Source organism: Pleurodeles waltl, chromosome 2_1 (assembly GCF_031143425.1).
Source record: "Pleurodeles waltl isolate 20211129_DDA chromosome 2_1, aPleWal1.hap1.20221129, whole genome shotgun sequence".
Taxonomy (NCBI): domain Eukaryota; kingdom Metazoa; phylum Chordata; class Amphibia; order Caudata; family Salamandridae; genus Pleurodeles; species Pleurodeles waltl.
The window spans coordinates 775,996,153-776,008,334 of NC_090438.1; the positions used below are offsets into that span (position 1 = coordinate 775,996,153).

Consider the following 12,182-nt stretch of genomic DNA (forward strand, 5'->3'; position numbering starts at 1 on the left):
AAAACACTCCAAACAAGTATTTCAGGATCCGGTGAAAAGCAGGGCCATAACTCCAAGGGTGGAGAAAAAGTACAAGCCACCGCCAATAGACCCTGTTTATATTACGCAGCAATTAACACCAGACTCTGGTTGTTGGGGCAGCTCGCAAGAGAGCAAACTCTCATACCTCGGGAGACGCTCCACCTCCAGACAAGGAGAGTCGCAAATTCGACGCTGCGGGGAAAAGGGTTGCAGCACAAGCAGCAAACCAATGGCGCATTGCCAACTCACAAGCACTTCTGGCAAGATACGATAGAGCTCATTGGGACGAAATGCAGCATTTCATAGAACACTTACCCAAAGAGTTCCAGAAAAGGGCACAAGTGGTGGAGGAAGGACAAAGTATCTCAAATAATCAGATACGGTCCGCAATGGATGCAGCAGATACAGCTGCAAGGACAGTGAATACTGCAGTAACAATAAGGAGACACGCATGGTTACGTACGTCAGGATTCAAGCCGGAAATACAACAAGCCGTGTTGAATATGCCTTTTAATGAACAGCAGTTGTTTGGGCCGGAGGTGGACACTGCTATTGAGAAACTTAAAAAAAGACACTGATACGGCAAAAGCCATGGGCGCACTCTACTCCCACAGAGCAGAGGGATATTTCGAAAGACACAATTTAGGGGGGGGGGGGGAGGTTTCGAGGTCAACCTACAGAAGCCACAACCTCGCAAGCAAGGCCCACTTATCAAAGCCAATATCAGCGGGGAAGTTTTCAGGGGCAATATAGAGGGGGACAATTCCAAAAGAATAGAGGAAAGTTCCAAAGCCCCAAAACTCCTCAAAACAAACAGTGACTTCCAAGTCACACATCCCCAACACATAATACCTGTGGGGGGGAGACTAAGCAATTTTTACAAACATTGGGAGGAGATAACAGACACTTGGGTACTGGCTATTATCCAGCATGGTTATTGCATAGAATTTCTCAAATTCCCTCCAAACCTCCCACTGAAAACACACAATGTCAAAACAACACATGGATCTTCTAGGACTAGAAATCCAGGCATTGATACAGAAAGGAGCAATAGAATTAGTACCAATCCAACAGAAAGGAACAGGAGTTTACTCTGTACTTTCTCATACCCAAAAAGGACAAAACACTAAGACCTATTTTAGATCAACGAACATTAAATACCTACATCAAATCAGACCACTTTCACATGGTAACATTACAAGACGTAATCCCACTTCTCAAACAAGACTACATGACAACACTAGACCTCAAGGATGCATATTTCCATATACCAATACATCCTTCACACAGAAAGTACCTAAGATTTGTATTCCAAAGGGTACATTACCAATTCAAGGTGTTGCCATTCGGAATAACAACTGCACCAAGAGTTTTTACAAAATGTCTGGCAGTAGTAGCCGCGCATATCAGAAGGCAGCAAATCATGTGTTCCCGTACCTAGACGATTGGTTAATCAAAACCAACACACAAAGTACGTCATAGAAACCCTACACAAACTAGGTTTCTCAATCAACTACACAGTCACACCTTCAGCCGTGTCAAACACAGCAATACTTAGTGGCAACAATCGACACAGCAAAAGCGATTGCCACTCCAAGTCCACAAAGAGTACAAGCATTTCACAATGTGATACAGGTCATGTATCCAAACCAAAGAATACAAGTCAAAATAGTAATGAAACTCCTAGGCATGATGTCCTCATGCATAGCCATTGTCCCAAACGCAAGATTGCACATGCGGCCCTTACAACAGTGCCTAGCATCACAATGGTCACAAGCACAGGGTCAACTTCTAGATCTAGTGTTGATAGACCGCTAAACATACACCTCGCTTCAATGGTGGAACAATATAAATTTAAACCAAGGGCGGTCTTTTCAAGACCCAGTGCCTCAATACGTAATAACTACAGATGCCTCCATGATAGGGTGGGGAGCACACCTCAATCAACACAGCATTCAGGGACAATGGGACTCTCAGCAAAAACAATTTCACATAAATCACTTAGAACTATTGGCAGTATTTCTAGCGTTAAAAGCATTTCAACCAGTAAAAAGCCACAACAAAAGAAAACGCAAAATGCCAAAACTTCGCATCCAGGTACCCACAAGATCAGTCTCTGGGCAATGCGTTATGGATGTGTTGGTCAGGGATATTTGCATACGCTTTTCCCCCTCTCCCACTCCTTCCATATCTAGTAAACCAGTTGAGTCAAAACAAACTCAAACTCATACTCATAGCACCAACTTGGGCAAAACAACCTTGGTATACAACACTACTAGACCTGTCAGTAGTGCCTCATATCAAACTACCAAACAGACCAGATCTGTTATCTCAACACAATCAACAGATCAGACACCCCAATCCAGCATCACTCAATCTAACAATTTGGCTCCTGAAGTCTTAGAGTTCGGACACTTAGACCTTACACAGGAATGTATGGAAGTCATAAAACAGGCTAGAAAACCAACCACTAGACATTGCTATGCAAATAAGTGGAAAAGGTTTGTTTATTATTGCCATAATAATCAAATTCAACCTTTACACGCATCTGCTAAAGACATCGTAAGCTACTTGCTACATTTGCAAAAGTCAAAACTAGCTTTTTCATCCATTAAGATACATCTTACCGCAATTTCAGCATACCTGCAAATTACCCACTCATCTTCACTGTTTAGGATACCAGTCATAAAAGACTTTATGGAAGGCCTAAAAAGAATTATACCACCAAGAACACCACCAGTTCCTTCATGGAACCTCAACATTGTCTTAACACGACTCATGGGGCCACCTTTTGAGCCCATGCACTCATGTGAAATGCAATATTTAACATGGAAAGTTGCATTTCTAATTGCCATCACATCTCTAAGAAGTGAAATCCAAGCATTTACCATACAAGAACCATTTATTCAAATACACAAGCATAAAGTAGTTCTACGGACAAATCAATTTTTTTTTACCAAAAGTCATATCACCGTTCCACTTGAATCAAACAGAACTGCCAGTGTTCTTCCCACAGCCAGATGCTGTAGCTGAGAGAGCACTACATACATTAGACATGAAAAGAGCGTTAATGTACTACATTGATAGAACAAAACAAATTCGGAAAACAATTATTTGTTGCTTTCCAAAAACCTCATACAGGATATCCAATTTCCAAACAAGGCATTGCTAGATGGATAGTTAAATGCATTCAAAACTGTTATCTCAAAGCAAAAAGATAACTGCCTATTACACCGAGGGCACACAACTAGAAAGAAAGGTGCTACCATGGCCTTTCTAGGAAACATTCCAATGACTGAAATATGTAAGGCAGCCACATGGTCTACACCTCATACGTTTACCAAGCAGTACTACGAACTTTGTTTCAAACAACTTCAACTCCTACAGGCTGAACCACCGCTTTTGGGGAGATAACTGCTTACTAGTCTATGCAAAGCATGTGTATCTGCAGCTACACATGCCATCGAACGGAAAATGTCACTTACCCAGTGTACATCTGTTCGTGGCATGAGACGCTGCAGATTCACATGTGCCCACCCGCCTCCCCGGGAGCCTGTAGCTGTTTCGAAGTTGATCTTGAACATTTGTAAATATAGCACTTTAAACTACATTATGTACATACATATTCACTCCATTGCATGGGCACTATTACTATAATACACAACTCCTACCTCACCCTCTGCGGGGAAAACAATCTAAGATGGAGTCAACGCCCATGCGCAATGGAGCCGAAAATGGGAGGAGTCCCTCGATCTCGTGACTCAAAGACTTCTTCGAAGAAAAACAACTTGTAACACTCCGTGCCCAACACTAGATGGCGGGATGTGCAAAGCATGTGAATCTGCAGCGTCTCATGCCGCGAACAGATGTACACTGGGTAAGTGACATTTTCCATATATATATATATATATATATATATATATATATATATATATATATATATATATATATATATAATATATGTGTGTGTTTTATATATGCATGTGTTTTGTATCATACATGGTTACAATGGTACAATGTGCAGAAGTACTGCTCTCTACTCTGATTCAAGCATGTGAATCTATGAAAGTTCCAATACTGGAGTAAGAAAATAAGTTACTTACCTGTAACTGTAGTTCTCCAGTATTGGAATCTTTCATAGATTCACATGCGACCCACCCTCCTCCCCAGAGAGGCTCATTTTCACCTTCCTTTTTACTTTTTTTCCTTTCTTTAACGCACTTGTGCTTGGAAAATCTGAGGTGCTGGAGCTTCCTTCAGGAAGATTCTAGAGGGTGGTGTCACCTGATTGGTGGACACTTGTTTGGACCTTTTCCTAAAATGTCTGATTAAAGTGAAGAGGCCTAGGGCCTTTTTGTTAATATATTATAACACTACTTGTGTAATTTATACCGGGGGGGGGGGGGCGGCCATCTCGACGACTGAGAATGATTCAAGCATGTGAATCTACAAAAGATTCCAATACTGGAGAACTACAGTTACAGGTGAGTAACTTATTTTCATCCCAGTGACACATATTAAACACACTGACAACATAGGGTTTTCACTATGAGCACTGGGCCCTGGCTAGCAGGATCCCAGTGAGACAGTAAAATCACCCTGACACATACTCGCAAACCGGCCAAAAGTGGGGGTAACAAGGCTAGAAAGAGGCTACCTTCCTACACATACACCCCCTTTCTTCCACTCAAGAACAAATATTACTTTACCTACTTCATCTAGCATGCTCCTGTCTTTCCCATGCATCCATCAAGGTTCACTTGGTAGCCATTTCTAGGTACAGAAGAATATCTAAGGAACCATCCCTCTGGTCTCATAGACTTATAAAACAAGTTATGAAATGTCTTTTTCAGTCTTACTCCAGTTAACCCCCCTCTCCCCCCCCCCCCTTAACACCGCCCTAGTTTCCCAGCTACATAATGGCTACTTTGAACAGTGGGTTGTTTGGTATCAAACAACTCAGTGATAAATCCAAACTGGTCCCAATAGTGGACTTATTATTCAATGTCCCCAGGGGGTCGACTTATAGATTTCCGCCCCCCCCAGCCAGCCTGCCACATCCAGACAGGCAATATACAAACCTTGAGGGAGGGCTCTGGCTCTCGTTTGTAAAACAATGCCGCCCCCTCAAAAAAAATACAGGAATGTGCTCTGCCCTGGCAGTGAGCTTCAAAAAGGGTAATGCCCTTGAAACACTATCCCCAGGCCTCTACTAGCAGCAGATGTCCTTCCCCTTTGCAAACTCCCACTTTTGGAGGGAGCAAAGGCGGTAAACCACACAAAGGGTGGGAGTGGCCTCACCTAGCATGCACCAAGCCTAAGGTATTGACTGCGAAGTGGACCCTCAAATTCAGTTTCCCCCATCTTGGAATGGAGGAAAATAGCCAATCAGGTTTAGGGAGGTGACCCTTCCCATGGGAAGTGGTCACTAAATTGGATGGAGCCACCCATAGGTAAGTGTCCCATTGGACACTACTAGGTTTCTCCTAAAACACCCACTAAATGTAGTATTTAGTGGGCATCTCAAGACCAAGAAATCAGATTTGAAAAGACCGACCGCACCAAAGAACATCCAAAGCAAGAGACCTGTGTACCTGCCGCCCTAGAAAATGTGCCAAACCCTGCCTGCTGCACCCAAGACCTGAAAATCACCACTGTGGAGGAGCTGGACACTGGATTGACCTCAACCCAGCGGACCTCCAGGCTTCATGAATCACCCCAGATCTCCCTTCTGAATGGAGGCACCACTCGACAACCAAACAAGAACCAACAAGCTAGTGAGGGTCACTTCACTGACTGGCCGAAAACTCTGCAACAGGAAGCCACAGCTGGCCCCGACAGCCGGACACGACATACAAGTGTGCCAGGTTTAGTGGCACTGGACACTCCAGTGGCCGAGTGGCGCCAGTACCCTGGGTACTGGTCAGCTGACATTGGACAACCAGAAAACCAGCTCCCTCTGAGCTGAAAAAGGATCAGGAGGAAGCCCCAGTCGGGACTCTAGGAACACCCTGGACCTAGAGTGCCCCCGTTGTCCTGTAAGCAGCCCTCAGACTCCCAGGGGTGCGGGCGGCGGCACCAGTGTGGGTTCACCAGTATGAGATGTTTGATATTTCATCTCTATCTTCAGTGAAGCCATCATGTAGCTAGGGAGCTTGTATTGACCCGTGTCCAGCACATCCATTAAAAGGGCTTTCCTGGCCACTTACTGCGTTTGAGAATAAACAGACACATAACATTGTCACATCTGCTCTAGCAGATATGCCCTCACATGTAATATAATGCACCCAGCTTTAGGGCTGTTAGGTCTGTTGTAGGGGTGACTTACAAATATTGCTTGCAGTGTTGGTGATGCGACATGTCATGTAACCAATTTGGTCTGCGCCAAGACACACAGCCTACAATAGCAGTCTGTGATGTGCTTGGTGAGGAGTCCCTTAGTGTGGCATGATTTGTACTGCAGCCCGTAGGGACCCTCTTTAGCACCTATGACCCTAGGTACCATTGGAACCATTTACTAGGGACTTGGACGATGCTAAAGGACTTAACAATTCAGGGAACAATTTTACAGCTTTAGGGAAAGATTTGGGACTGGGGACCCGGATAGCAGGAACCAGTGCACTTTCTGTCAAAGTTGCATTGAATACCAGGCAAAAAGTGGGGGTTATGTCAAAAGGGGGCACTTGCCTACAATCCCCGACTCTGATACAGAGCCAGAGGGATGTTGATTCATAGTTTCAGACACCTTCTGTAGCCATGCCTCTCAGGTCGAAGCCTGAATACTATTCCTCCACTCTGGGAGCGGTCCCTGGACCCTGAAGAATACCTGCCCTTTGAAGACCTTAATAATGAGGAACTGGGTAAAGCCAGTGTACTGGATATTTCTCCAGATTCTGGTATGCTTTCTACCCCTTCTGTGGCTAACGGAGGAGGGAGCATCATTCACTATGGTGGGGCACAGAACAGCTCAGGTCCTTGACCTTCAGTTTTCCTCAGTGGCAGGCGAGACTACTCCTGTTAAATGAAGCCCTCACAGATGTTCTTTTGGGGGACATGGTCCAAACCCAGCATAGGGGCTCCTGTAAATAGGATGATTGCCCATGGCCTCCTCCTTTCCCAGGGGACCCAAACTTCCTCACCAGACACCCTACCCCAGCGAGCTTGGTAGTCCATGCCTCTACATTCCATGTAAATCCTGGCACATTTCCTAAGGCAACTCTGGACAAGGAACTCTAAGAGGCTGAATACTTTGGGGAAGATGTTCGGCTATAGCTGGGTCATGTGCTTTTCTATGGCCTCATGTCACCCACAATCCACGTTTCATGGCCATGGAAGAGGTTTTCAGCTGCACCACTACCCTCTCAGCCTGTGCGCATGCTCCCCAGCCTTTGCATGGGTGACTGCACAGTACCCAGAGAGCTTGTGGTTAGGGCAGTGAGCATTTGAGTCCAGCCGCAGTCTCCAAATCCCCCTAAACTGCCCTCATTCCATCATGGGCATCCAGTTGGCAGGAGTTGCCATCACCTGCCCCATTGGCAGTCCATAACACTGAACAGATGGGTTTTGCAGATCGTCTTAAGGGGCTACTCCCTCCCCATGCTACTGTCATCTGTAACATCTCCCCCAGGAAGTCACTGCTTTCTTGGCCATGGGAGCCATAGGGAGGGTGCTGCCCCCAGAAGTGAGGTGTTTGCTATTCCCACTACTTTCTGGTGTCAAAAAAGGAAGGTGTCCTTTGTCCTATCCGGGACCTATGGCCTCTCAACTACATCCTCAAAAGAAGTTCAAAAGGCTCATGTTAGCTCAGGTTCTGTATGCCCTGGACCCAGGAGGCTGAATGGTAGAGTTGGGCTTGGAGGACACATTTCCATATTCCCATCCGGCCTGCTCACAGGCATTACCTGCGGTTCACAGTAGGCCACAAGTACTGTTTGCTGTGCTCCCTTCTGGCCTTACCAGTGCCCCTCAGGTGTTCACCAAAGTGATGGCTATGGTTACAGCTCATCTGTATAGATTTGGGGTGCCAGTCCTTACCAATCCCAACTAGCTTTTGATGGTGGACTGGTCCAAACCTGCATCTCCTACCTCCAAAGTATGGCAGACCTCCTGCATTCCCTGGGGTTCACTGTCAACATGCTAAAGTCACACCTGACTTTCTCTGACGCTCCTTTCCATGGGAGCTGTTCTGGACATAGTGCAGTTTCAGGCTTATCCTCCTGAGTGGAGAGTCCAGGATATGATACCTATGTTTCAGCCTCTAGCCTGGATTTCAGCTAGGTAATCTAAGGCTGCTGGAACCTATGGCCTCCTGTATCCTGTTAATAACAAATGCACATTGGCATATCCAGGCTGTGCCTTGGGACCTAAAGTGCCAATGAGCATCAGGGAAATCTCCAACATGGTCCATGTATCGGAGGGAGCTGCGGAAGATCTGCAGTGGTGGCTAACTATGATTGGGTCACTGGGACGTCCTTTTCCCTTCCCCCAAATCAGATCTGACAGTGACCGATGTCACTCCTTTAATGAGGTGGAGATCAGAGGACTGGTCGTCAGCAGATTCCTGACTATAGATCAATATGCTGAAGTTGCATGCGATCAAATTGGCATTGAAAGCCTTCCTACCTTCCATCAAGGGGAGGCTGGTGCAGGTGTTTGCTCATAGTACCACTGCCATGTGGTACTGCAACAAAGGGTTGGAGTGGGGTTGTAGGCCCTTTGTCAAGAGGCCCTGTGCCTTTAGACGTGGCTGGAACATCTTGGTATTTCCCTGGTAGTTCAACACCTGGTGGGTTCTCTGAATGGCAGGGTTGACGAACTGAGCTGCGGTTGCTTAGCGGATCACAAATGTCACCTCCATTCGGAGGTGGCACAAGGGCTCTCAGCGGTGGGGAGAGCCGTGGTTAGATCTGTTCGCCTTCATCAAGAACGGATGTCAGCAGTTTTCCATGTTGATGTTTTAAAGGCTGTTCTTGCTTCTAGACGCTTTTTGTCTAAAGTGGAGCATAAGCCTCCTGTATGTCTTTCTGTCCATATCACTCCTCTCCCAAAGTTCTCAAGAACGACCGGCCCCAAGTTACTCTTAGGGGACCGGATTGGGCATGGAGAGTCTGGCACTCTTAAGGGTTATCTTTCTGCTGTCTCTGCGTTTGAGATTGCCTAATCAACCCTCTTCACATTTCCTACTGTACATAGATTTTTAAAAGGTTTAATATTTTTCCTCATTTTCCCTTTTTTCATGCTTCGCTGGGATTTGAATCTGGTTCTGACATTCATGTGTGCTCCCTTTGAGCCGCTTCTCAGTTGTCCCCGGAGGTTGCTCACCATCAAAATTGCTTTCTCGTGGCTATAACCTCTACCTGATGAGTTTTTGAGCAACAGGCCTTATCCAAGCCACCCTGTTTATCTATTCATCCTGACCCAGTGGTGTTTCGCATGAGGGCCTCCTTTCTTCTTAAGGTGGTCACGCCCTTTCATGTAGGTCTGTCCATAATCTTACCTACTTTCTACACACCAACAGTAACTCCAGGTGGCCGATCAATTCTCTGTAGGTAATGCCTGGGCTAAAAAAAGGGTTGTGCTGTGTAGAAAAGGACAATCTCCAGATCGGTCTTTCTCTGCATTAAAATCTGCTACGCATTGTCCAAGAAGCAACCACCAGAGGGCTTGTATAGCGACCACTGCATTAGCATGCAGTGTTCCAGTCCTGGATATCTGCCAGGCAGCAATGTGGGTTTCCCTGCACACGTTTACTAAACATTACTGCCTAGACAATTGGGTCTGTAGTGGTGGGCATCTTGCTCAAAGGTTCCACCAGGACTTTCTGGTCTGGAATTGGTCCGCACACCTACTCCGGGGTTTGGTATCTATTTTAACAAATCTGCAGCTAGAAGTCTGTATGAGATGATCAAGTTAATTAACGTTGGTAATGTCTTATCTGATGGAGACTATCTAGCTCCAGATTCCTTACCTATGCACCCATCTTCCCCATTCTGCAAACCGATTTCTAGGGACAGGGCTGTCTCTTGCAGGGCCCTAGTTTTCCACACAGTGGTCTGTGTTCTTCATGGCTCAGTGCTTCTGGCATGGAAAGCTCTGAAAAGAAATTGACGTCAGCACACCTGCGTAGCACCTAAATAGGTGCTGCAAATGTCACTTCTGGCATGGACAACGCCGATCGATGCCACCTATCTGCACACAAGGGTACTGCTCACAAACTCTCCCGGACCCAGTCTGCCGCCTGAGATAATTCTAAGGTGAGGAAACTGCTGCTAGATATAGTCTCCACCAGATAACAGGTTACCGAAGGTAAGTAACCGGTTCATCCTGCTCATATCAGACATTAAAAAAATTGATTGGAAACTTATCTTTGTGCTGGTGGGGGTACTTTTGACCCCAGGCAGTGGAGTCTGTGCCCCTTACCAACATGGGAAGCTTTTGAAAAGGCCTGGGATATTCAAAAGTTGAGAAATCTGCATGCAGAGTATTGGCCAGAAAGATCATTACTAAAGATAAGTCTTTTTTTTTTTTTTTTTCTTCTCTCATTCACATTGTGAATGGAATGCACTTAAGATGAGATACAAAAATTAGACCTGCATCATACTGTTTGCTTTTAACAGCTTGTCTTGTCAGTACTTGATTACTGTATAGTTTATACATTTTTTTTAAAGACTTGTTTATTTTTGTTTCCTTGAAACCTTCTCTTCAGTTAATTTCGTGATGATGGAACTTTTGTTGTGGCAATTAACGGAGACGAGCTGAAACATCCTCCTACGGATCAAAAGCTGTAAATACCCAACACCAGCAACAGATTGTATATTCTTTCATTTTACCACTTGTGGTATAGCATTGAATTTTAAGCAGTTGATTTTGCATATTATTTGGGGAGGGTTGTGTGCGCGTTTGTATATTGCTTTATTAAACCTTTCATCTTTTTTAAAGTAGCTGGATATTTTAGTAATATGCATGTCTCGGCAAGAACACTTGTTGACTCGATTTCAGTTTTTGTACATGTTTGTTTTCGGTATGTCTTAATATTCTCATTGTTTATGGGTTGATACATTTTAATGTTCATATTTAGTCTAGTTAAGTAATTTCAATTCAGAGATTTATCATGTTGCCTTTGTGCACATGGCAGATGTATTGATTAATGCAGTATTTCTCATTTGGTAAATTTTGAATATACCACAACAGTTTTTGAAGGGAAGGCAGTGAAATGTTATATTCATTTATATCCAATAAGTTCAATACTCACTGTATATGCCACACTTTTCCGAATTATTTAAATTTCAGGAATGTTAAACTATAACCTAGATGCATTTTCTCAATGAGAACTTGTTCAAACATAGTTGAACTAAGCTTTAGGTGTTGATATTTTTGTACTTTTTTTTTTTAACGTGTGAATGTGTAAATAAAGTGTTTGTGGAATGGGGTGGTTCTCCCCCTTTTTTAATTGAATGTCTGAAAGAGTGAGTATGTTGCAGTATTCAGCTGAAAAATGGCAGTAGAAACGGAGTTAAATATTAAAGGTATCCTTTACTATTGTTTTATCAGTTGCACCTGGATTTTTGTGAAACACCTGCATATTTTACAGTTTTATACATAAATGTTTTCATTTTGACTGTACAAGATACTGCAAATGGTTTGTTCAGTGTGTTGATTAATAAAAAAAAATAAAAATGCTCTGTTTCAGTCCGGAGTCATTTTTTAAAGTAAGTGTTAAGTGATGAACAACTTGGATGCTGTGAGTAGTCAAACTACACAACCCAGACTGTACCAAATTTTCGGATTACCCAGCAGATCTCTGGCTTGTGGTCCCCACTATATGTAAATTTGTTATGAAGAGTGCAACTTCTGCTTTGTTATGCTGGTCTTTAATGCACTCTACTGGAGTTATAGGCCAGAGAGGCAAGCCAAGTCCTATTCCGAGGGAAGATGGCCTTTAAGGATTGGCATAGCCAAAAGCATAAGGGCTATGTTGACACATTCTGTCTACACAGTAGAATTTTCTTAATGGGGGGAGGGGTGCAATTGGAATGTTGTATCAGAAAATCTTCAAGCATGCTTGGCCTTCTGCCATTCCTTTGTCCTCAGTAAATCTCCCAACTTTCTAGTGTGCTTGTATATTATTGACGCCCTGAATGCCAAATTAGGGATTCACCTTC

At 44.3% G+C, this 12,182-nt stretch overlaps 1 protein-coding gene across 1 annotated transcript in view; it reads left to right on the plus strand.

The window, feature by feature from the left end:
- The window catches only part of DEK (DEK proto-oncogene), a 109,090-nt gene extending 97,393 nt beyond the window's left edge, over positions 1 to 11,697 (plus strand). Inside the window, exon 11 of the mRNA XM_069218237.1 lies at positions 10,727 to 11,697. Within this exon, the coding sequence (XP_069074338.1) occupies positions 10,727 to 10,738 (12 nt within the window). The 3' untranslated portion in view covers positions 10,739 to 11,697. The remainder of the gene's footprint in view (positions 1 to 10,726) is intronic.
- Positions 11,698 to 12,182: the final 485 nt, after the last annotated feature.